Raw genomic sequence first — 25,270 nt, forward strand, 5'->3', positions numbered from 1 at the left:
GTAGAGTTACAGACAGTGAAAGGGAGAGACAGAGAGAAAGGTCTTCCCTCCATTGGTTCACTCCCCAAATGGCTGCAATGGCCGTAGCTGTGCCAATCCAAAGCCAGGAGCCAGGTGCTTTCTCCCAGACTCCCATGCGGGTGCAAGGGCTCAGGCACTTGGGCCATCTTCTTCTGCTTTCCCAGGACATAGCAGAGAGCTGGACGGGAAGAGGAGCAGCCGGGACTAGAACCAGTGCCCATATGGGATGCTGGCGCGGCAGGTGGAGGATTAACCTACTGCACCACGGCACTGGCCCCTCTGTAGCCATTTGAATATTTCCAACAATGAGGAATAATACCTCGCATACTCTCCACTTGTGATAACTGTACCTTTAAAATCAATCAACACCATTCTAGTAAAGGTACAGGTTCTGGAAAAAAAAAGTAGCTTTAAATATCTACACTCAAGACAGGAGAGAAAATACACACACACACACACACACACAGGCTGCTGAAATACATGTTTGTTCAGTGGGCACTGGAGCTGGAAAACGATAGCATTTCCCCTGAGTCAATAACAGTAGGAGGTCAAAATAGGGCAGCAGATTGCCAAATGCCTAATGTGGATACTGGCTTCTAGCCACAGCACCCACATAATTAAGCAGGGATGAGTCAGAGTGAAAAGCAGTTCAGATAGAATACAGAACCTCCCTTATGAGCCCTACTGGACTGGGCCAAAATTTCCAGTTTCCTTAGTTATTTACCCTCCAGAAAAGTTTGCCAAAGGAGCTACAACAAAAGAGAAATGAAGGAGGCTGACAGTCAGAATGCAGCATTTGCAAGGCCTGATCTTTCCAACACTGTTGCCTATTCAGGCCCTAAATAAATCACCCCATCCTAGTCACTGAAGTTCTCCATTCAAGCACAGGCTCTAACTATGGACATAATTGTCCACCCAGCCTACAGAGAGTATTAGTAATTATCTCCAAAGTGCTCTCCAAATGCAGAATGTAGTATCTGTGACGGAATTTTTACTCAGATTCACAAAATCTGGCTGTATTTCTGCTGAATCACCTCCTAGGACACACTGCTTACCTTGTTCTTCAAAGTTCCAACAGATGCCTGCTTGGATTCATCAAATGCTACAGAAGTGGGAAATGTGTTTTTGGAGTGGGGAGGGGTGACTATGAGGAGATACAAAGATCGATCCAGTCGAACATTTTCCTAATATGAATGTCCTCAAGGAGATAGAATCTAGGTGTGGCATGCATATGTTTGGGGCCTAAAGATGAAAAGTTTCTTTCTCCTACCAAGTACAGTTTTAGGAACTCCTTCCCAGTCTCCTCTATTCTACTTCCTTATTGCTGACAGATCTAACAAGCAAGATCTTTTTTTTTTTTTATTTTTTATTTAATGAATATGAATTTCCAAAGTACGACTCATGTGTTACAATGGCTTCCCCCCCCATACCGTCCCTCCCACCCACAACCCCCCCCCTTCCCACTCCCTCTCCCCCTCCATTCACGTCAAGATTCATTTTCGATTATCTTAATATACAGAAGATCAGCCTAGCATACCTTAAGTAAGTATTTCAACAGTTTGCTCCCACACAGAAACATAAAGTGAAAAATAATAGATGATATTTTTTAAATGATGATGAAATCAGATCAGACCTATTGTCATGTTTAATCCCAGTGAGAGTCAAGTTGGGAATTGATAATTTTTTTTTTTTTTACAGAAGATCAGTTTAGTGTACATTAAGTAAAGATTTCAATCGTTTGCACCCCCATAGAAACACAAAGTGAAATATACTGTTTGAGTACTCGTTATAGCATTAAGCCTCAGTGTACAGCACGTTAAGGACAGAGATCCTACATGAGGAGTAAGTGCACAGTGACTCCTGCCGTTGACTTCACAAATTGACACTCCTGTTTATGGCATCAGTAATCTCCCTATGCACCAGTTATGAGTTTCCAAGGCTATGGAAGCCCCCTGAGTTCTCCGACTCTTATCTTGTTTAGACACGGTCATAGTCAAAGTGGAGGTTCTCTCCTCCCTTCAGAGAAAGGCACCTCCCTCTTTGAAGACCTGTTCTTTCCACTGGGATCTCACTCACAGAGATCTTTTTGCCAGAGTGTCTTGGCTTTCCATGCCTGAAATACTCTCATGGGCTTTTCAGCCAGATCCGAGTGCCTTCAGGGCTGATTCTGAGGCCAGAGTGCTATTTAGGACATCCGCCATTCTATGAGTCTGCTGAGCATCTCACTTCCCATGTAACAAGCAAGATCTAACAAGGCAAAAGAGGAGGTAGACTATGCTTCCCAAGCCATTCAACAATCTAGGTAGTAGCAAGCTGCAATCACGTACACTCTTCCAAATTTCGAATTTAGACTTGACTGATTACCTATAGAGAACTATCTGTCTAAAGAGGAGACATGAATTTTTGCTTTGAATTCTGTTCCTGCTTTCCCCACCCCTGGGCCTACATAATCCACTCCTCACCCCCCAGTAAAACTCTATGCTCAGTATAAGGTGCTTGCTACATTTTTAAAAACTTATTTATTTATTTGAAAGTCAGAGTTACAGAGAAGGAGAGTCAGTGGCTGAGGAGGGAAGAGGACAAAGAGAGAGAGGGAGACAGAGGGACAGGGAGAAGGAGAGGGAGAGGGAGAAAGAGAATCGATCTTCCATCCACTGGTTCACTTCCCAAATGGCCTCAATAGCTGGGGCTGGGCCAGGCCAAAGCCAGGAGGCAGGAGCTTCTTCTGGGTCTCCCACATGGGTATAGGGGCCCATCTTCTGTTCTTTCCCAGGAGCATTAGCAGGGAGCTGGGTCAGAAGCAGAGTATCCAGGACTTGAACCAGCGCCCATATGGGATGCTGGCGCTGCCCATATGAAATGCAGGTGGAGGCTTAACCTTCTACATCACACCGCCGGCCCCAGGTGCTACTCAAAAGCTCCATTTTCCAGGTGGTGCATCTAATAGTCTTGACATTCATTAATCCTGTCATCTGCTGTACATTCCGGTTTGTCAACAGATAACAGTGCAGTGACATAATCCCTTGTGCAAAGTTAAAGTCCTTTGAAGCTTGAGGGAGGATAAGAGTAACTCAAAATGCAGAAGACTGAGAAATTCAAGAAACAGCAAATCTCCTAGATCAGGGGTCAGCAAAGTACAACAGTCAGGCAAAAGATGGCCCAGGCCTGTTTTTTAATTCAAGTTTTGTCAGAACACAGCTATCCATACTCATTTATAGATGTGCTGTCCGTGGCTACCTTTGTGCTACAACAAGCAGAGCTGAGTGGTTGCAACAGAGATTTTGAGACCTTGAAAACCTAAAAAATTTACTCTCTGGCCCTTTACCAAAGAACTTTGCCAACTCCCATTCTAGATGAAGACAGGAGCAGTTTTATCAATAAATTGATGGCAAATTCTACCTAAATCTATGCAATCTAAAGTGGGGGACAGTACTAGGAACAGGATTATTTCAAGAAACTGCACCTCATCTTTCTAAAACAGGATTACTGCAGTTTAGGTAAATAGCCCATAACAGCATACAATAAACAAATACTGGGGCCAGCATTGTGGCGTAGCAGGTAAAGCTGCCACCTATGATGCCAGCATCCCACATGGGCTCTAGTTTGAGTCCAAGCTGCTCTACTTCCAATCTAGCTCCCTGCTAATGTGCCTGGGAAAGCAGCAGAGGATGGCCCAAGTGCTTGGGCCCCTGCCCACGTGGGAGACCCGGAGAAGCTCCTGTCTCCTGGATTCAGACGGCCCAGCTCTCACCTTTGCAGCCATTTGGGGAGTGAACCAGCAGATGGAAGACCTCTGTTTCTCCCCCTCTCTCTGTAACTGTGCCTTTCAAATAAACAAATAAATATTTCCTAAAAAAAGAATACAAATACATAATTTGAGACCTTCTAAATGTAAAGGTGAATTTTACAACATAACCTGCCCAGTAGACTAAACTAGAGCTCAATGCTACTCCTCCATACATGAGGCCTGGAAAATTGCTTCATCAGCCCAGGAAACAATACTGCAGCATGTTGGAACAGGGTCTGGTGTGGACAGCCCCTTGTCCTGGGAAACAGGGTGCGGCTGGAAAGGGGGATGCCCTCTTCCCCATCACACAATTCAAATTTGTGGGGAACCTGGTGCTAAATCATTCCTAGACGATCTGGGTCAGGGTTTCGTCTGTAGCAGAGCAGCTCCCTTCGCTGCGATCTACTGAAAGTCAGCCCTTGACACAAGAGTTCGTAAAAAGTTAAAGCAATTAAAAAATAAAAGCAAAAAAAGAAAATTGCTTCATCTAAGACCTTAGCTTTGAACTTCATCTCCTCCAATTTCTTCGGAGAAATCCTTATTGAACAAATAGTAAGCAGGCACTTACTCTATGCAAGACCCTGCATTAGCCATTAGTGCAAAATACAGTTTATACTTGGACCTGGCTACGCAGTAGGGCATTTTAGAAAACAGATGACGCTCAAAATGACAAAGAATGCTTATACAATGTTCTCACAGTTGAATAATTTTATTCTATCACTATTCTACCAGAAGATTCAGTGAGGAAACTTTGTGTTTAGAGTGTGTTCCTCTGAGAGAAGATTACAGAACTTACATCTTTTAGAGACATAGGGCAGGGTCTAAAATATAATTCATGAAGTCTGAATTTCGAACAAAAATATTTTATCCTTGTTTTCACTAACCTCTGACAAAATCACTGTTTCCTTCCATTGCAAACATGAGTCACAACAGTAATAGCAGGCTTAGTAGAAAAATACTTTGTCATCAATAGAAATCATAAATATTTTCATATCACATTATACTTGTTATAAGTATCTTGAAATATTGTTGAGTCATAACCATTTTTAAACTGTTATACTTAGAACTACTATGAGACCTACTGACAGTAAATATTTACTGTCCCCCACTTTAGATTGCATAGATTTAGGTAGAATTTGCCATCAATTTATTGATAAAACTGCTCCTGTCTTCATCTAGAATGGGAGTTGGCAAAGTTCTTTGGTAAAGGGCCAGAGAATAAATTGTTTAGGTTTTCAAGGTCTCAAAATCTCTGTTGCAACCATTCAACTCTGCTTGTTGTAGCACAAAGGTAGCCACGGACAGCACGTCTATAAATGAATACGGATAGCTGTGTTCTGACAAACCTTATTTACAGTGCTATACAACATACCTAACAATACTCTGATAACTATTTCAATATAATTTCTTTCCTTTATAATTTTATGTATTTTATTTTGTACATAGGAGAACATTATTCCAAAAAGAAGCTCCACAAGGTTTCATCACACTGCCAAAGCAGTCCGTGACAGAAAAAGGATTTAGAATCCTGGGCCAGGACCAGAAAAAGGATTTAGAATCCTGTGCCAGGACCAAACAGTAAGCATAATTACATCTAAGGTAACTCTCCGTAGATAAAATCCACCTCTGTGTTCTGTTAAGGTTCATACACTCATTTTGTCCTCTAGCATACAGCAAAGACCACATCACTATTTTTAGCTGCCCTCACTTCAAAACTGGTTTACAAATAGTTGTGGGTGTGATATAACAGCCTAGCAGATCCACGGGTTCCTCTGGCTCACTGGCAGTCATCCTAGTCCAAACATAGAAAGCCTCAAACTAATATAACTTTTAACTTGTGGATACAAGAAAGTTACCAAAAGAAAAAGGGAAAGAAACAAACAAAAAAATAACAAAAGGAAATGAAAGAAAGCTTGCTACATACCTATCTACTAATCTGGTTTGCAAAAAGTAAAATGCAATTTGATTATTTATGTTAATACGACGATCCATGCAAACAAACCTAACACAGTGCTAAAAATCTACCACAGCTTATTTTTTTCTTCTATAGTGGAGCTTCGGCACACTCTGCAGAATACAAAGCATGTAAAAATGTGCATTCCCTGAATTTACTGACTGAATTGCAGAAGAGAGTTAGGATTTACATTTTGCCACAAATCATCCATAAAGTAATTAGCAAAGAAAATCATATTTGAAACCCATGTCCAGTTAGCCATTTGACAGGAATACTAGTCCCGGTTGGGGTGCTGGATTCTTCCCAGTTGCTCCTCTTCCAGTCTAGCTCTCTGCTGTGGCCCGGGAGTGCAGTGGAGGATGGCCCAAGGGCTTGGGTCCTGCACCCACATAGGAGACCAGGAGGAAGCACCTGGCTCCTGGCTTCGGATCGGGGCAGCACGCCGGCCATAGCGGCCATTTGGGGGAGGTAAACCAACAGAAGGAAGACTTTTCTCTCTGTCTCTCTCTCTCACTAACTCTGCCTGTCAAACAAACAAACAAAGTATTAGAAGCAGAAAGGTTCAGTTTATGAATGAGGTCAAAGGACTCAAAGCAGAAGATGCCAGAAGTCACAGAGCAGATAAGCAACACCTACAGTCATCTCACACTGCCTCTTTCCTAAGTCACCCTGCTTTTTAAAACATAACTGATGTGGTGATAACACAAAATATGTAGAAGCAGTCAGTCGCAATGTAGAACAAAAAAGAAATCTCACAGTCCAGCAATAGTTGACACTGACCTTAGGATTTCTCTAATGGGGGCGGGGGGACAAAATAAAGATGATGACTTCTAGAAAAATGTGTTATTTCCAATATACTTCAAGGTAACACAAACTTTGATAAGAGTTTTGTTTCGGGTGTTGTGGTGTAGCAGGTTAAATCGCCACCTGTAATGCTGGCATCCTATAAAGGCATTCCATATGGGCACTGGTTCAAGTCCTGGCTATTCTATTTCCGATCCAGCTCCCTGCTAATGCTCCTGGGAAAGCAGCAGAAGATGGCTCAAGTCCTTGGGCCCCTGAATCCACATGGGGGACCCAGATGAAGCTGCTGGCTTCAGACTGGCCCAGTCCTGGCCATTGTGGCCATTTGGGGGAGTGAACCAGCATATAGAGGATATTTCGTTGGGGGCCGGTGCCATGGCTCACTTGGCTAATCCTCCGCCTGAGGTGCCAGCATCCCATGTGGGTGCCGGGTTCTGGTCCCGGTTGCTCCTCTTCCAGTCCAGCTCTCTGCTGTGGCCCAGGAAGGCAGTGGAGGATGGCCCAAGTGCTTGGGCCCTGCACCCGCATGGGAGACCAGGAGGAGGCACCTGGCTCCTGGCTTCGGATTGGCGTAGCTCCAGCTGTAGTGGCCATTTGGGGGGTGAACCAGCGGAAGGAGGACCTTTCTCTCTCTCTCTCTCTTACTGTCTAGCTCTATCTATCAAATAAAAAAAAAATTAAAAAAGAAGATATTTCGTGCATGCTCTTTCTCTCTATCATATTACAGAGAATAACATATATATCTGTTATATATATATGTATGTATCTGTTGTTCTCTGTAACTCTTTCAAATAAGTAAAATAAAGCTTTTTTTAAAAAAAAGTTTTGTTTCTTTTTGATTCAGAGAATTATTACTATGAGCAGCAAAGTCAGAAGATCTGGCTTTGGATCACTGCCACACAAACACTTGGAAAGAAAAGCATGAGGCCTAAAGATACTACTATTATTAATAGATATTTTGTCATTAATAACAACAGAAGATGATTATGCATGCTTTTTCTGTGAGCATTTTATAAATCAATTTTCTGCAACACTTACAGTATGTCTAGGAGAGATAATTCAGATCTGTTATTCAGAATCAGGTCTAACATAGGAACAGCTCTTTAAAGGACAGCTCCTTAAAGGACTCATCTAATCATAAGAACAGTTACCTCTGCCATAGTTTGAAAAATCTAAAACAAGAAAGCAGTAATGAGTCCCATAATCATAGAGTGAGTAAGGCTAACATCAGATAAAGTAACCTGGCACTTCTGAATCCAAGGCTCTATCTGACTAGATCATTCTCCTTAGGGGATCACATATCTAAAGAGGAGATACCCAAGAAAAATAAAACCCCACCTGTTTGTGGAAGGAGAAATCATAGGCTGAGGGGAAAATAAAGCTAATTCTTTATCAGGCCATCATATTGGCTTTCCAAGGGAATTTGCAAAGCAGATTAGGTCAGAAAGAATTATTTCATTCAGCAAACACAAAAGACCCCAGAGGGAATACTGCAGTCCCCAAGCCTAGGTGTCTCCTCTTCTACAGTAACCTCCAAAGCATATATTCTATCCTAGAATTCTTGAGTAGTTCCTTTCAGTTATGTGGAATAGAAATCAATAAAAATCTAACGTCCTAAAGAAAGGTGTAACTAGACATTTTTAAGCCAAACAAAGGCTATTCCTCACCATTCCCAACTCAATCCATTCAAAAACCTCTCTAGGGGAGGATGTTGTGCTTCAGCTGGTTAAGCTGCTACTTGGAATGCCTGCATATCACATCAAAATGACTGTTTGGGTCCCAGCTACTCTGCACTTCTGATCCAGGTTCCTGCTAATATACTTACCTGCGAGGCAGTGGATGATGGCCCAAGTACTTGGGCTCCTGCCTCCCACGTGAGATAACAGGGTTCCTGGATCTGGGTATTTAGGTAGTGAATCAGAGGATAAAAGATCTCTCTCTCTCTCTCTCTCTCTCTCTCTCTGTATGTGTGTATGCGTCTCCCTTTCAAATAATAAAATAAACAAATCTTTTTTTTTTTTTTTGACAGAGTTAGACCGTGAGAGACAGAGAGAAAGGTCTTCCTTTTCCATTGGTTCACCCCCCAAATGGCTGCCATGGCCGGCGTGCTGCACCTATCCGAAGCCAGGAGCCAGGTGCTTCCTCCTGGTCTCCCATGCGGGTGCAGGGCCCAAGCACTTGGGCCATCCTCCACTGCCTTCCCAGGCCACAGCAGAGAGCTGGACTGGAAGAGGAGCAACCAGGACAGAATCTGGTGCCCCAACCAGGACTAGAACCTGGGGTGCCGGCGCCACAGGAAGAAGATTAGCCTAGTGAGCCACAGCACCGGCCAACATATCTTTTTTTTTAAGAACTTTTCGGAACTCTCTTCCCCCTACTACAAAACATATGTGTATGTAGGGAAAGGATGTCTGTTAATCAGATTAAGACAGTGATGGATAAATTTAAATGACCTCAAAGCTTTTCCTATTAGATTTTTTAAGGTTTATTTATTTATCTAAAAGGCAGAGTTACAGAGGTAGAGATCTTCCATGTGCTGCTTCACTTCCCAAGTGGCCCTAACAGCTGGAGCTGGGGCAATCCAAAGCCAGAAGCCAGGAGCTTCTTCTGGGTCTCCTACATGGGTGCAGGGACCCAAGCAGTTGGGCCATCTCCTGCAGTTTCTCAGGCCATAGCAGAGAGCTGGACCAGAAGTGGAGCAGCCAAGTCTCGAACTGGCGCCCATATGGGATGCCGGCACTGCAGGCGGCAACTTTATCTGCTACACTACAGCACAGACCCCTAATAGATCTCTTTAAAACGCACTGAGTGGGGGAGGAAGGGAAAAAGGGGATGTCATTATGTTCTTAGAATTGTATCTACAGGGGCCGGTGCCATGGCTCACTTGTTTAATCCTCCACCTGCAGCGCCGGTATCCCATATGGGCGCCAGGTTCTAGTCCCAGTTGCTCCTCTTTCAGTCCAGCTCTCTGTTGTGGCCCGGGAGTGCAGTGGAGGGTGGCCCAAGTGCTTGGGCCCTGCACCCGCATGGGAGACCAGGAGGAAGCGCCTGGCTCCTGGCTCCTGGCTTCGGACCGGCACAGTGCTAGCTGTAGCGGCCATTTTGGGGATGAACCAACGGAAGGAAGACCTTTCTCTCTCTCTCACTGTCTATAACTCTACCTATCAAAAAAAAAAAAAAAAAAAACAAAAAAAAACAAACAACAACAACAAAACAAACAAAAGGAATCTGCTAAAAAAAAAAAGAATCGTATCTACAAAGCACACTGAATCTATTAAAAACTAATTAAAAGTTTTTTTAAAAAAGCTTTAAATAATTAAAAAGCAATGAGTGGCACATTCAGTAGCACCTTCTTAAAAGGGTTGAAAGAAAGGAGGAGGTAGTAACACTCAGTTAATTTCACCTGAGTCATAAACCGCTCTCATGAAAGGGAATAAATAGGAAATAAAACCAGCGGCTAAAACTTCATTTGAATTAACCACAGTGTGGTTATCATTCCCAGTATGTCAGTCTTGGCCTCCAGCGTACAAATCGCAAGCTGGAGAGTTAAGTATATTAAAGTTTCTCTTATGCGACATTCTACTCACCATGGTCACCATTCTAAGCATCACCATTTTGTTTCCCATTCTTCCCCAGAATGCTCATCATCTGTTTTACCACTATTTCTACACCAAATCATCCTCAGTGCCTCTTACTACCAATTCTCTGAACTTGAAGAATCACTAAATGTCAAGACTGAATGGGATCTGAAGGTCATATCTTGCTATCTCCATTTTATCCTCAGCAGAATGTTTTTCGTTGCTATCTTCTGTTCCCTTCCAAGCCTTGTTTCTATCCACAAAGCTTCCCCTTACTCCCTGCCTATTCCTAGCAATTTCTCCTAAATCCTTGCTGACTCCATAAACATCACTGTCCTGACTTCAGGGTAACTTCTGGTTCTCCCAACTCAGCTCCTGAGTTTCAGCCTTTGAGCAAAACTGGCCAGCTTGATTGCAATCAGGAAGCCTTCTCCATTTAAGATAATCTGATAGAGCCCGCGCCCCGAGTGTGGGGCCAGTCTTCCCAACCGCATCTCTATACTTCCAAGCAATGCCCTAATCACATTATGTTTTGGACTTGACAGGAAATGCAGAAATAATTTGGTCAAGTGTTTTTCAAATTTCTTTACTACGTTTTACCTCACACACTTCAAGATGTACAAAATTGTTTTCATCACAATCTCATGCACATATAACTGAAGCACATTCAGGAAATACTCTTACTATGCGAACACGCTGAAAACTTCTGTTCCACTTTGGAAACGTCCGGGACCACTGATTTCACAATCCAATAACAGGATGGATCCCACAGTTTGGGAGACATTAATCTAATTCAAACTTTCCATTCCCCGAAGAAGCAGCTGTAACTCAGTGGTGAGCTAAGTTCCTCAGCCACAGGCCTGTCTGCTGAGCCTCAGGCCAGTTCTTTCTACTGAAGACTTTCTCTGGCCGGTCACAGCCACCCGATCACACCCCGTGCCGAACACAACCCACAGTGCCATCCCCAAGCTGACTCCAGGTCAGCCCCTCCGAGCCACTGCCCTCGATGAAAGTCCCCTCGCAGCCGCTGCTTCACGTGCCTTTGGGTCAGAGTCCCCTGACAGTCACCGTTCATCGGTCAGAACCTCCTCGGAGGCACTGGCCCGTGGTCACAGTCCCCGCGCAGTCACTGCCTCAACCCTCTTCGGTCAGAGTCCCGCCGCAGCCTCCGCCGCGTGCTCGTCGCGGTCAGAGTCCTTGGCTTTCATGCTCGCGGTCGCAGACCCCTCGCCAGCAGCTACACCTCGGTCACAGTCCCCTCGCTGCCACCGTCCCTCGTAGCCCCTGCTTGCTGGTCCCCTAGCTGTAACCGACCCACTCTTCCTTCAGCCACCACTTCCTCGCAGCCCCAGCCCCACAGCTTCCCAAACACAGCCGCAAGCATCTGCACACACTGGGTCCTCACCAGCAGCTCACGTTCCCCCGGCCACTGTCCTGTCGCTTTTCTGCCGGGCGCCGCGTCACCGACAAGGGAAGTTGAGGAGGTTGCGGGGAGACGCCCGGGGAAGACAGCTGACGGAACAGCAGGCCGGAAGTCCCGCCTGCCGCCCGCCCCCTTGTCAATCCGACCACGACTTCTTCCTGAAAATCCCGACCCCTGACACAGTAGTTCCGCTGCCCCAGAGGCCCCGGGGCCGGTGAGATGGAGCAGGCACACCGGTGAGACGGGAGACCGAACGGCTGAGTCCGTCTTCACCCGGAACCGGAGAATTATGGATGTGAACTGCCGCACGAGCTCGTCGCAGTCCGTCAAGAAACGTTAGGTGGCGACCCCGCTTTGGCCCAGCTCCGGGCTGGGCCCCGCGCAGGCGGACTCGCCCGCGCCGCCCGCAGCCGCCGCGCCCAGCGCTCCCGGGCGTCCACTGTGGGTACCCCCCAGACGCCCTCCCTCGCGGCTCACGCGGCGCCGGCTTTTATCTCCTTGGTGATGTAAGAATTTACGTCCAGCAGCCTGTGGCTGGCCCAAACCCTCTTGCCACAGGTGACCTCTGGGCCACCCCCAACCCCCTGTGATTCCTAGGAATCAGCTGAGCAGGAGTGGATTCAGGGAGTCCCTGTTCGGAAAACACAGAGGCACGGGGCGCGGCGGGGAGAAACCTTTGCCTTTGCCAGAATGAACCTTTTAGTTTTCATTCATTTGAAAGAGCAACAGAGCGAGGGAAACACACACAGTCTTCCATCCGCTGGCTCACTCCCCAAATGGCCGTCGGGGCCAGGAACTTAATCCCGGGCTCCCACATAGGTGGCAAGGTGCCAAGTACTCGGGCCATCTGCTGCTGCCTTCCCGCAAGCAGAGGCAGGAAACTGGATCTGAAGTGGCGCAGCCAAGACCCGGCCGCTGAGCCAGCTGCTGTAGGGTAAGTGGGTGCACAACGTTCTGACGAAGGGTGTGAAAGGTGCTTTAGTACTCACCGACCCATTTTCTGTCTACATGCTTGGCTTGAAGAAAGAGGGTGGGTACACTGGTACCTCTGCTGAGGAGCCTCCAGGGAGAAAATGCATTTTTTTTTTTTAATTTTTTTGACAGGCAGAGTGGACAGTGAGAGAGAGAGAGAGAGAGACAGAGAGAAAGGTCTTCCTTTGCCGTTGGTTCACCCTCCAATAGCCGCCATGGCCAGCCGGCGCACCGCACTGATCCAAAGGCAGGAGCCAGGTACTTATCCTGGTCTCCCATGGGGTGCAGGATCCAAGCACTTGGGCCATCCTCCACTGCACTCCCTGGCCACAGCAGAGAGCTGGCCTGGAAGAGGGGCAACCGGGACAGAATCCGGCGCCCTGACCAGGACTAGAACCCGGTGAGCCGGCGCCACAAGACGGAGGATTAGCCTAGTGAGCCGCGGCGCCAGCCTAGAAAATGGATTTAAAACTGACCCCTTCCTTTTTGAGTTTCAAATAGACATTTGAACCTGGGGACAGACTAAAGCACTGAGGGCCAGCCAACTGGAGGAAACACCAGGGCCCTCCCGGGGAGCATCACTGCAAAGTTAAGTGGGAGTTTGGATGGTGGCCAATGTAAGAATCTCAGAGTCTTAAGGGAGGCTACACACTGGCTTGCAACCTCTCAAGCCCTGGCTCTGCACAAACCCTGGAGACAAATGACTAAGAAGCTGTATAAGGCACAGATGGCAACAGGTCAGCAAGAACACTGAGCCAGAAAGGTAAAGGCAGCCATGCAAAATATAGGGGAAAGCTTTATATAATTTACATACAAATGAATTCATCTCTATTTTTTATTAAGAAATCAGAAACAAATAGTCCTTCAGTAAGGAAATGGCAAAAATATTATAACCTAATGGAACAAGTGTGGTTATTAATTTATGATTCTGAAAATCAAAATGTAAATAAAATGACAGAAAAACTGCTCATGACATTATGAGAAATGAAAAATCAGGGCTCAAAACTGCAATCTTAGAACCCTGCAAATAAAAACAAAACTGGTAGAAAATGTACCAAAACATTTACAGTGGGTTATGTTGGAACAATTGAAATGGGTTTTCCATTTTTTTCTCTCCTTTCCAAATGTGTTTAGAACCTATTATAAGAAAATCAAAACACTATAAATATAAGGTCTAGAACACAACAGATTCAGTTGCCAAACTGCTAACTTAACTTTTGCCAAACTGCTAGCTTATCTTTATTTTGTCCAAATATTTAATGATTAAAAAAAAAAAGTTCAAATTTCTTCATGGAAAATCTTTTCCAGCTCCTGAAAGATTCAATAGTAGAAACAGCCAAATGCTGCTACGATGCAGAATAAACTGTCCTAGAAAACAAACAAAAAAACACGAAAATCCAGAATGTTAGTACTATTAAGAGACATAGGTCTTTGCCAATTTTCAATTATGAAGAATTTTTCCATTAAGAAACAAGTGTTTCCAGAGCATAAAGTTGCATGCCTTAGCGTAACTACTCCAATGCTGCTTGCAAAGAGTAAGATGGGTAAAGAATTCAATTTTCTGAATGTGGAAATAAAATGTGAACAAATGACCTTTAGGTAATGCATATTCATGAAAATGATTACTTCCATATTTCCTGATTTATCACAGAAATAATGTATGCAGTGTTTTGAGTCACAGTCAGCATTGTGTTGTGGCAGGTTAAGCTGTTGCCTACGATGGCAGCATCCCATATGAATGCTGGTCATGGCCACGCCCTGGCTATTGTGGCCATTTGGGGAGTGAAGCAGTGGATGGAAGATAAATCTCTCCCCCTTCTGTATTAAAAAAGTATTAAAAAATACTTTGAGTTTCTTGAAATAAATGCCTTACCTAACCTCAGAAACAATAATATAGTATCACTTACAATAACAGTACCTTGTCCTAGGATAAATGGTGTGTAGGTGTTTGTTTTCATTTTTTAAAAAGATTTTATTTATTCTAAAGTCAGAGTTACACAGAGAGAAGAGAGGCAGAGAGACAGAGGTCTTCCATCTGATGGTTCACTCCCCAATTGGCCGCAATGGCCAGAACTGAGCTGATCTGAAGCCAGGAGCCAGGAGCTTCCTCCGGGTCTCTCCCACGTGGGTGCAGGGGCCCAAGGACTTGGGCCATCCTCCACTGCTTTCCCAGGCCACAGCAGAGAGCTGGATTGGAAGAGGAGCAGCCAGGACTAGAACCAGAGCCCATACGGGATGCCGGCGCTTCAGGCCAGGGCGTTAACCTGCTGCGCCACAGCGCCTGCCTCAAGTGTTTGTTTTTAATCAATAAAATTCATTTGTCTATCTTTTAGATCAGCATCTCAAATTGCTTTCCAGAGCCTAGTTAAACTTGTTAAAACAATTTTTAGGTACTTATTATAGTACCTATTATAGTAACCAAGTTCCTTTGCAATTTAACAAAGTACGATTTATTCAAGTGAATATGTAATAGGTGCTTATTATATATATTTATTATATTTTCTTGCCTTAACTCCTGACTCATCAACTTGACTTCAAGCCCACCAGTGATGGGAGAAAAACACTATGAACTCAAGTATCTGATTATTAACAGAAGCAACTTGCTTTGGTTAGCCCAGCTCCCTGGCTCCTTAGTGGATGACTGAGCTGTTTTACAACAGTGCCGTGTCTGTAGTGAAAACTGTTTTGTTTTAATTTCCAGTCTCTCATGGACTGATACTTTTGGTTGTAAAAAGCAAGCAACCAACCAACCCAGCAGAATCATGAGGGAAGCTTTTTAAAAGTCCAGTTTCACTGATCTAGCCCCTGGCTTCTTAGACCAGAATCTACTTGAGCAGGGCTGTGGCATCTGTTTTTTAAACAAGTTCCCCCAAATCATTCTCAGGCAGCCACAGGCAGTCTTTGGGAAAATCCACTACATCTTCCTCACGTTACTGATACCCGATGTCTCACCTAACGCCGCGCAGTTAGAAAGCTGACAGGGCTAGCAGGGGGCTCCTCACCTGACTTACTCGACCTAGTTTCTATGCTACCGCACTCTGACTCCACTGAATCACAGCCTGTCAGTATCTGAACAGAGGATGCAGATACACAGTAACGGCATGGAATTCAAATAGGCAACACGCTCGTGCCGACAACTTGCCAGTGTTTGAATGAAACCTCCTCTGAAAGACTCCTTTATGTTTTGCTTAGTTTTGAGCAATGGCTTTGAGATTAGGTAATTTTTTTACTGAAAGAAAAACCACCTTTGCTTATAGAATCCTGCTGACCAAGTTCCTTTGCAATTTAATAAAGTACGATTTATTCAAGTGAATATGTATTTAAAAACTTTAGTTATCAATTATGACTTTTGTAAGGATTTTCAGGATTAGCTTTTAAAGTATAGTGATTGATGTAGAAGCTGGCTAAAATACTTTAATAATGTGCCAAATATATGCTATTCCCCAGTTTAAACCTTTGAAGTTATATTATCTGTGTTTATAGGTCTCCTTGCCTATAAGCAGCACACTAGGTTTCTGCTATAGTAACACAAAAAAATCACGTTAAAATCATCTTATCCAGAAGTCTAAGACAAGGAAATGTTTTCACATCATAATAAATATTAAGTAATTTGATTCAGAATGTTCACATGTCCTTAGAAAGGAAAAAAAGCAGTTAGCAAATACTTACATTCATGAAGACATCGTGAGTGTAGTTGTCTGTGTCGGCATCCCAGAAACATCGAGCAGCCATGCTAAAAAGCCAAAGCATGAAGAACTGTCAACAGCGTAGCAAGGATCCGAGCTCTACCTATCTGCCCAGAGCAGTTCTCCTAGACACATTCTACCAGGGCAGTGTTTCCAGACCCTTTCACAGGTTTGCATGGGAAGAACAGCAGAGCCACTGGATCAACTAGAAAGACAGGTGTCTCGGAAAGGCTGTGCGCAGCTAGAGATGACCACCTCAGACCGGCGGCCTGACCGCTAAGGGGGCAGTACTTCGAAGTCTGGTCTCTGGCGGGGAGCTCTGTTAGACTACTTCAGCCAACATACTTGTGTGTGACTCCATGAGCTCAACTCCTGCACAGTGATAGAAGGAAGGTCTGCGAAGGGACCATCATTTCATCCCACCTGATTTTCTTTTTTTCATTTTTAGGATTTATTTATTATTTGAAAGTCAGAGCTACACAGAGAGAGGAGAGAGAGAGAGAGAGAGAGAGAGAGGTCCTCCATCTACTGGCTGACTCCCCAGCTGGCCTCAAAGGCCAGAGCTGTGCCGATCCGAAGCCAGGAGTGTCCCTGGGGTCCCGCACGTAGGAACAGGGGCGCAAGCACTTGGGCCATCCTCTACTGCCCTCCCAGGCCATAGCAGAGGGTTGGATCGGAAGTGGAGCAGCCGGGACATGAACTGGCACCTACATGGGATGCTGGTACCGCGGGCAACGGCCCCACCCTCTACGCCACAGTGCCGGCCCCCAACCTGATTATCTTATGGAGCACCAGAAAAGAAAGGGGTTGCAAACTCTGAACTAGAGTTCAGTCTTCCAACCAATTTTCAATACTGGATTGAAAATTGTACTCTACCAGATGTTATAATAACACCTCTAAATTCTCAAACTGGCTTTTCCTCTCTCCCCAATTCATGTGTAAGAAAAAAAAAGTTAGAAAAACTAATTGAGGCCGGCACCGCGGCTCACTAGGCTAATCCTCCACCTGCGGCGCCAGCACCCCGGGGTTCTAGTCCTGGTTGGGGCGCCAGATTCTGTCCCGGTTGCTCCTCTTCCAGTCCAGCTCTCTGCTGTGGCCCAGGAGTGCAGTGGAGGATGACCCAAGTGCTTGGGCCCTGCACCCGCATGGGAGACCAGGCAGAAGCACTGGCTCCTGGCTTCAGATCGGCACAGCACGCCAGCCATAGCGGCCATTTGGGAGGTGAACCAATGGAAGGAAGACCTCTCTTTCTGTCTCTCTCTGTCTTAACTTTGCCTGTCAAAAAAAAAAAAAAAAAAAAAAAACTAATTAAAAAAACAGAAATAACTTAAACACCTGCTAGGACAGGACTGATAAATGAAATTAGGTATTTCCAGGCAATGAAATTCTGTACAGCCATTAAAAAGTTGTTTGGGGCCGGCGCCGCAGCTCACTAGGCTAATCCTCTGCCTTGCAGCGCCGGCACACCGGGTTCTAGTCCCGGTCGGGGCACCGGATTCTGTCCCGGTTGCCCCTCTTCCAGGCCAGCTCTCTGCTGTGGCCCGGGAGTGCAGTGGAGGATGGCCCAAGTCCTTGGGCCCTGCACCCCATGGGAGACCAGGATAAGTACCTGGCTCCTGCCATCGGATCAGCGCGGTGCACTGGCCGCAGCGCTCCAGCCGCGGCGGCCATTGGAGGGTGAACCAACAGCAAAAGGAAGACCTTTCTCTCTCTCTCTCTCTCTCTCTCTCTCTCTCTCACTGTCCACTCTGCCTGTCAAAAAAATAAAATAAAATAATAATAATAACAACAACAAAAAGTTGTTTGGGGGAAAAAAAACTTCAATAACATGAAAGAATGTCCACAATATAATGTCAAGTGAAAAATAATTAAAAACGTTCTACAGGCTTGGCTATGTGGCCAGCTTAAGTTGCTGCATGGGACGCCCACATACTTTATCAGAGTGCCTGATCTGAGTATCAGCTCTCAGCTTCCCACCCAGTTCCTGCTAATGAGCATCCTAGGAGGCAGCAGATGATGGCTCAAGTACTTGCGTCTCTGCCACTGACATGAGAGACTCAGACTGAGTACCAGGCTCAGCCTTCCACCTGGCCCAGCCCTAGCTATTACGGGAATTTGGGGGGTATCAGCAGATGGAAGACTTCTCTCCCTGTGTTTCTCTGCCTTTCAAATAAAACTAAATTTTGAAATTTTTGAATGTTTTACATTTTTACTATTTAATTTTTTATTAAATTTATTTATATTTCAATTAAATGTTAATGATTTATCATTAACATTTATTGAGTGATTACCCTGTGTCACCAACTAGTCTAAGTGCTTTATATTTATTAACTCTCCTTATGTTGTTTTTTTTTTTTTTTTTTTTTTTTTTGACAGGCAGAGTGGATAGTGAGAGAGAGAGACAGACAGAAAGGTCTTCCTTTTTGCCGTTGGTTCACCCTCCAATGGCCGCTGCGGCCGGCGCATCGCGCTGATCCGAAGCCAGGAGCCAGGTGCTTCTCCTGGTCTCCCATGCGGGTGCAGGGCCCAAGTACTTGGGCCATCCTCCACTGCCTTCCCGGGCCACAGCAGAGAGCTGGCCTGGAAGAGGGGCAACCGGGACAGAATCTGGCGCCCTGACCGGGACTAGAACCCAGTGTGCTGGCGCCGCAAGGCGGAGGATTAGCCTATTAAGCCGCAGAGCCGGCTAACTCTCCTTATCTTATGAGGCAGATACTATTATTCTCATTTTATAGATGTGGAAACTGAGATCAGAGAATTACATGAACTGCTCAAGGTCATACAGCTAGTAGATGACAAAGACTGGCCTTGAACCCAAGCAATTCTAAACCCAAGACTGCAGAAAAAGATCCATATAATAGTTCACTTTTGAAAATTTCAAAGAAAAAAAGAAATTTGACAAATAAAGACCTCCCATTGGCTGGTTCATTCCCCAAATATCTGACTGCTGGGCCTGGTCAGGCTGAAGGCAGGAGCCAGGAACTTAACCCAAGTTTCCCATGAGGAGCAAGAGTCAAATCACCTGACCATTACTGCTGCTTCCCAGGGTCTGCATAATAAAGAAGCTGGCCTCAGGAGAAAGAGCTGGGTATGGAGCCCGGGCACTCTGACTTGGGATATGAGTATCTCCTTTTTTAAAAAGATTTATTGTATTTATCTGAAAGGCAGAGTTACAGAGAGGCAGAGGCAGAGAGAGAGAGAGGTCTTCCACCTGCTGGTTCACTCCCCAGATGGCCACAATAGCTTAAGCTGAGCCAATCCAAAGCCAGGAGCCAGGAGCTTCTTCCCAAACTCCATCCAAGTCTCCCATGAGGGTGCAGGGGCCCATGGACTTGGGCCATCTTCTATTGCTTTCCCAGGTGATAGCAGAGAGCTGGATCAGAAGTGGAGCAGCCAGGACTCGAACCGGTGCCCATATGGGATGCTGGCAGTGCAGGCAGTGGCTTTACCTGCTGTGCCACAGCACTGGCCCCATATGAATATCTTAATCACTATGCTAAATGCTCACCCTCACATATTCTTTAATCAAAAAGTTTCATCTATTTCCAAACTGCAGGGGTAATAATATGAGGTAAAATTAACCTACCTAATTAGATAATCAAACAGTATTTGCTTAGCAATTGTATCTTCAGAGAGATTAAGATCTGGCCCTATCTTAAACAATTCTCAATTAGGTGAGGGCTATAATCAAGAATGAAGAGTGAACTGAAAACAGAGAGAGCCTTATCAAAACTACAATCCAACCTCAGTTCAGCTGAATACCTGATGGGGACAAGGCAAGCAGCCCATACCCTTCTTACCTGCACAAAAGGGAAAAAAAGTAAACCCTATCTGGAAGAAAACATCATCAAGAGGTTATTTTTAACACACATATCCAAAATTCAGACTAGACATACCAAGAGACATAGCCACAGAAATAACCATGAAAAAAAATCAATGGAAATTCACACATGATCCAGATATTAGAGTAGGCAAATAATGATTCTAAAACACTCACTATGAGGTGGGCATTTAGCCTAGAAGTTAAGACACTGGCTAAGACTGCACATCCCACAGTGGAGTACTAGGATCAGTACTTGGCTCCAGCTCTGACGTCAGCTTCCTGTTAACATGGCTCAGGTAACTGGGTTCCCCCACCCACATGGGACACCTGGGTTCCAGTTTCAGCCCTGGCAGGGTGCTGCTGTGGACATTTACAGTGTGAGCCAGCAGGTGGAAGCTCACCTGCTCGCACTCTGCCACTCACATGATTAAATAAAATATCTACTATGACTAAAATGTAAAAATAAAGGAGGGGAGGAAGATGGAGAACACAGATAAAAAGATAAAAATATTTCAGAAGAGAACTGGAATCTATTAAAAAATTAATGAAAATTCTAAAACTGAAAAATAGAACTGATATTAAGAACTCAGTAGATGAATTCAATAGCAGATCAGTTACAACAGGAAAGTGAACTGAAAGAAAGATCAACAGAATAGTCTCCAAAATGAAGAACAGAAAAGAAAAAGAAAAATTCAGAAGAGCATAAGAGAGATGTGGGGCCAGCACTGTGGTTCACTAGGCTAATCCTCTGCCTGCGGCGCCAGCACCCCAGGTTCTAGTCCCGGTTGGGGCACCGGATTCTGTCCCAGTTGCTCCTCTTCCAGTCCAGCTCTCTGCTGTGGCCCGGGAAGGCAGTGAAGGATGGCCCAGGTCCTTGGGCCCTGCACCCGCATGGGAGACCAGGGGGAAGCACCTGGCTCCTGGCTTTGGATAGGTGCAGCACGCCGGCCATGGCAGCCATTTGGGGGTGAACCAACGGAAAGGAAGACCTTTCTCTTTCTCTCTCTCATTGTCTAACTCTGCCTGTCAAAAAAAAAAAAAAAAAAAAAAAAAGAGAGAGAGAGAGAGAGAGAGATGTGGAATACAGAGAAAGGATCTAACATACATGTAACTGGAGCCCCAAAAGGAGAGCAGAGAGCAGATGGAGCAGAAGCAATACTTTATAAGATAACAACACCTAGAATCCAGATCTTTCTTTCTTACACCATTCTCCAATAAATGGAACCAGGGCTCCTGGAAGAAATGGTTGATTCTGGGGCTGGGGCTGGGGCAGGGAATGAACATGATGGAGCTTTTTATAATAAAAGTATATAGTATAAGATGATACAGACATTAAGGGAATAGTAGTGCAGTGGGTTAAGCCATCACTTGTGTCTCATATCAGAATACCAGTTCAAGTCCTAGATACTTATTTTTTTAAGATTTATTTATTTATTTGAGAGGTGGAGTTTGAGAAAGGGAGAGGCAGAGAGAGAGGTCTTCCATCTACAAGTTCATCCCCAAATGGCCCCAATGTTCAGGGCTAGGCCAGATCAAAGCCTGGAGCTTCTTCCAGGTCTGACAAGCACTAGGGCCATCTTCTGCTGCTTTCCCAGGTACATAAGCAGGGAGCTGGAATGAAAGTCAAACAGCTAGGACTGGCACCCTTATGGGATACCGGTGCTGCAGAAGGAGGCTTAACCAGCCTAGCCATGGCGTGGGCCCCAGCACTTCACTTCTGATCCAGCCACTGCTTATGCCCCTGGGAGGCAGCACATGATGGCTCAAGTACTTGAGTCCCAGCCAGCCACATGGGAGACCCAGATGGAGTTCATGACTCAGCTTCAGCATGACACAGCCCTGGCTATTACAGCCATTTGGGGAGTAAACCAACGAATGCACAATTTCTCTGTCTCTCCCTCTCTTCCTGTCACTCTGCCTTTCAAATAAATGAGTAAATCTTAAAAAAAAAAAAAAAGTAGGGCTGATGTTGTGGCATATCAGGTAAAGCCACCACCTGCAGCGCCAGCATCCCATATATGTGCAGGTTTGAGTCCTGACTGCTCTACTTCCGATCCAGCTCTCTGCTATGGCCTGGGAAAGCAGTAGAAGATGGCCCAAGTGCTTGGGCCCCTGCACCCACGTGGGAAAACCAGAGGAAGCTCCTGGCTCCTGGCTTTGGATGGGCACAGCTTCGGCCGTTGGGTCACCTGGGGAGAGAACAAGCCGATGGAAGACCTCCCCCCGCCCCTTTGCCTCTGTAACTCTGCCTTTCAAATAAATACATAAAACTTTTTCCCCAAATGGCCACAACAGCCAGAGCTGCACAGATCCGAAGCCAGAAGCCTGGAGCTTCTTCCAGGTCTCCCGCATGGTTGCAGGTGCCCAAGGCCATCCTCTACTGCTTTCCCAGGCCATAACAGAGAGCTGGATTGGAAGTGGAGCAGCCGGGACTTGAACCAGCGCCCACATGGGATGCTGGTACTGCAGGTGGCGGCCTCATCCGCTATGCCACAGCACCGCCCTCAATAAATAAATCTTAAAAAAAAAAAAAAAAGTAACAGAGTGTCCCAAAATAGTCACAGCTGGAGTTGTCAAAGGAATACAGTTAATTAAAGGAGTTCTCAGTGGCCAACACTGGGACAATTTGACCAAGAAAAAGTAGTAATATTGGATAATAACCCAAAATATAAAATGTCCATGAATTCAGAATGAAATAAGAAAACAACTGAAAAGGGGCTGGCAATGTGGCATAGAAGGCTAAGCCTCTACCTGCAGTACTGGCATCCCATGTGGATGACAATTCGAGTCCTAGGTGCTCCACTTCTGATCCGGCTCCCTGCTAATGCACCTGAGACAGCAGTGGAAGATGGTCCAAGTTCTTGGGCCCCTGCACCCATGTAGGAGACCAGGAAGAAGCTCCTGACTCCTGGCTTCACTTCAGCCTGGCCCAGCCCAGGCCATTAAAGCCATCTGGGGAGTGAACCACGGATAGAAGATCAATCAGTATCTCTCTCTCTATCTCTTTCAAAAAAAAAATAAGTATTTTTTAAAAACTGAATAAACAAACAAACATGGCGGCCATTGGAGGGTGAACCAACGGCAAAGGAAGACCTTTCTCTCTGTCTCTCTCTCTCACTGTCCACTCTGTCAAAAAAAAAAAAAAAAAAAAAAAAAAAAAAAAAAAAAAGATGGCCCAAATCCTTGAGCCCCTACACCCTCATGGGAGACCTGGAATAAGCTCCTGGCTTCCGGCTTCGGATTAGTGCAGCTTTGGCCATTGCAGCCATCTAGGAAGTGAACCAGTCTTTCTCTCTCTGCCTCTGCCTCTCTATAACTCTGCCTTCACAGCAGAGTTAAGCTGCTACCTGCAGTGCTGGCATCCCATACTGGAGCACCAGCTTGAGTCCTGGCTCCTCAGTGCACCTGGGAAGGCAACAAAAGATAGCCCAAGTGCTTGGGCCTCTGCCATCCCTGTGGGAGAGCAGGATGGAGTGGTAGGCTCCTGGCCTCTGCCTGGCCCTGCCCAAGCTGTTGCAACCATTTGGAGAATGAACTAGTTGATGGAAGATCTCTCTAAAATAAAAATTTTTTAAATATAATGACTAAAAATTTTCCCAAACTGATACAAAGTATCAACCCACAGATTCAAAAGACTCTGAGAACCCCAAGCAGCATAAATATAAAGAAAACCATATGCATCAGAATAAAGGCAGAGGTGCTGGCGCTGTGGCTCACTAGGCTAATCCTCCGCCTGCGGCGCCGGCACACCGGGTTCTAGTCCCAGTCGGGGCGCCGGATTCTGTCCCGGTTGCCCCTCTTCCAGGCCAGCTCTCTGCTGTGGCCCGGGAGTGCAGTGGAGGATGGCCCAAGTGCTTGGGCCCTACACCCCATGGGAGACCGGGATAAGCACCTGGCTCCTGCCTTGGGATCAGCGCGGTGCACCGGCCGCGGCGGCCATTGGAGGGTGAACCAACAGCAAAAGACCTTTCTCTCTGTCTCTCTCACTGTCCACTCTGCCTGTCAAAAAAGAAAAAGAATAAAGGCAGAGGAAAACATTTTCACGTGGCTAGAGGGGAAAAATCACTTTCTTTTTTTAAAAAAATATTTATTTATTTATTTATTTGAAAGTCAGAGTTACACAGAAAGAGGAGAGGCAAAGACAGAGAGTGAGAGAGAGAGGTCTTCCATCCGATGGTTCACTCTCCAATTGGCCGCAACGGCCGGAGCTGCACCAATCCGAAGCCAGGAGCTTCCTCCAGGTCTCCCATGCAGGTGCAGGGTCCCAAGGATTTGGGTCATCTTATACTGCTTTCCCAGGCCATAGTAGAGAGGTGGATTGAACAGCTAGGACTCGAACCAGCACTCATATGGGATGCCAGCGCTTCAGGCCAGGGCGTTAACCCACTACACCACAGCTGGCCCGATTCTTTTATTTTTTTAAAGAATTATTTTATTTATTTGAAAGAGAGAGAGAGAGAGAGAGAGATCTTCCACCCTCTGACTCACTCCCTAAATGGCTGTGACGGCTGGGGCAAAGCCAGCCCAAAGTCAGGAGCCTGGAGTTTCTTGAGTCTCTGACATGGGTGCAGGGGCCCAAGCACTTAGGCCATCTGCTGCATTCCCAGGTGTATTAGCAGGGAGCTGGATCAGAAGTGGAGCGGCCTGGATTCATATGGGATGCCAGTGTCATAGGCAGTGGTTTTACCTGCTACGCCACAACACCTGCCCCCCAAAAGGTTATTCTTAATCAAAGAATTCCAGCTAATAAGTGAAAAATAATAACAGTAATAATACTAGAAGATTCCATTTTGTAACCCTTGATGAAATAATGGATATGGTGTGGGCATTTAATGCAAGTTAATTAAGACACCACTTGAGATGATTGTATCTCATACTGGAGTCTCTACGTTCCAGTCCCAGTATTGTTCCCAGCCTCCTGCTAATGCCCATTCTGGGAGGCAGTAGGTAATGGCACAAGAATTTTGGTCCCTGACACCCATGAGGGAGACGCAGAATGTTCCTGGTTCCTGGGCTCCTGGCTTTGGCCTGGCTCAGTCCTGGCTGTTGTGATCATTTGGGAAGTGAACTAGCAGATGAACTAGCTGTCTCTCTCTCTCTTTCTCGGCCTTTCAAATAAGTTCAATAAATAATTTTTTAGAAAGGAATAATGGGCCGGCGCCGTGGCTCAATAGGCTAATCCTCCACCTTGTGGCGCCGGCACACCGGGTTCTAGTCCCGGT

At 45.7% G+C, this 25,270-nt stretch overlaps 2 protein-coding genes and 1 long non-coding RNA gene across 9 annotated transcripts in view; 1 reads left to right on the plus strand and 2 right to left on the minus strand.

Annotated features, from left to right (window-relative positions):
• PCYT1A (phosphate cytidylyltransferase 1A, choline) overlaps positions 1-11,687 on the minus strand; it is a 49,797-nt gene extending 38,110 nt beyond the window's left edge. Inside the window, exon 1 of one of the 3 annotated variants that reach the window (XM_017347024.4) lies at positions 11,550-11,687. The gene's annotated coding sequence lies outside the window, so the exon portion shown is untranslated. The remainder of the gene's footprint in view (positions 1-11,549) is intronic. The other 2 variants (XM_089331916.1, XM_070072297.2) reach the window with 2 other exon arrangements.
• The window catches only part of DYNLT2B (dynein light chain Tctex-type 2B), a 37,929-nt gene that overhangs the window by 522 nt on the left and 12,137 nt on the right, over positions 1-25,270 (minus strand). For 3 of the 5 annotated variants that reach the window (XM_089331921.1, XM_089331919.1, XM_070072300.2), the window contains 2 exons: positions 16,209-16,272; positions 13,361-13,907 (listed from right to left, as the gene is read on the minus strand). In XM_089331921.1, the coding sequence (XP_089188047.1) occupies positions 13,860-13,907; positions 16,209-16,272 (112 nt within the window). In that variant the 3' untranslated portion in view covers positions 13,361-13,859. Of the gene's footprint in view, positions 1-13,360; positions 13,908-16,208; positions 16,273-25,270 lie in introns of those variants that run through there. The other 2 variants (XM_089331920.1, XM_051818988.3) reach the window with 1 other exon arrangement.
• Positions 12,078-25,270, plus strand: part of LOC149127025 (uncharacterized) — a 29,766-nt gene continuing 16,573 nt past the window's right edge. Inside the window, exon 1 of the long non-coding RNA XR_016233161.1 lies at positions 12,078-12,501. This is a non-coding gene — a long non-coding RNA (uncharacterized LOC149127025). The remainder of the gene's footprint in view (positions 12,502-25,270) is intronic.

The sequence above is a fragment of the Oryctolagus cuniculus genome, chromosome 4 (assembly GCF_051225735.1).
Source record: "Oryctolagus cuniculus isolate XC-2025 breed Fujian yellow rabbit chromosome 4, ASM5122573v1, whole genome shotgun sequence".
Lineage (NCBI taxonomy): Eukaryota > Metazoa > Chordata > Mammalia > Lagomorpha > Leporidae > Oryctolagus > Oryctolagus cuniculus.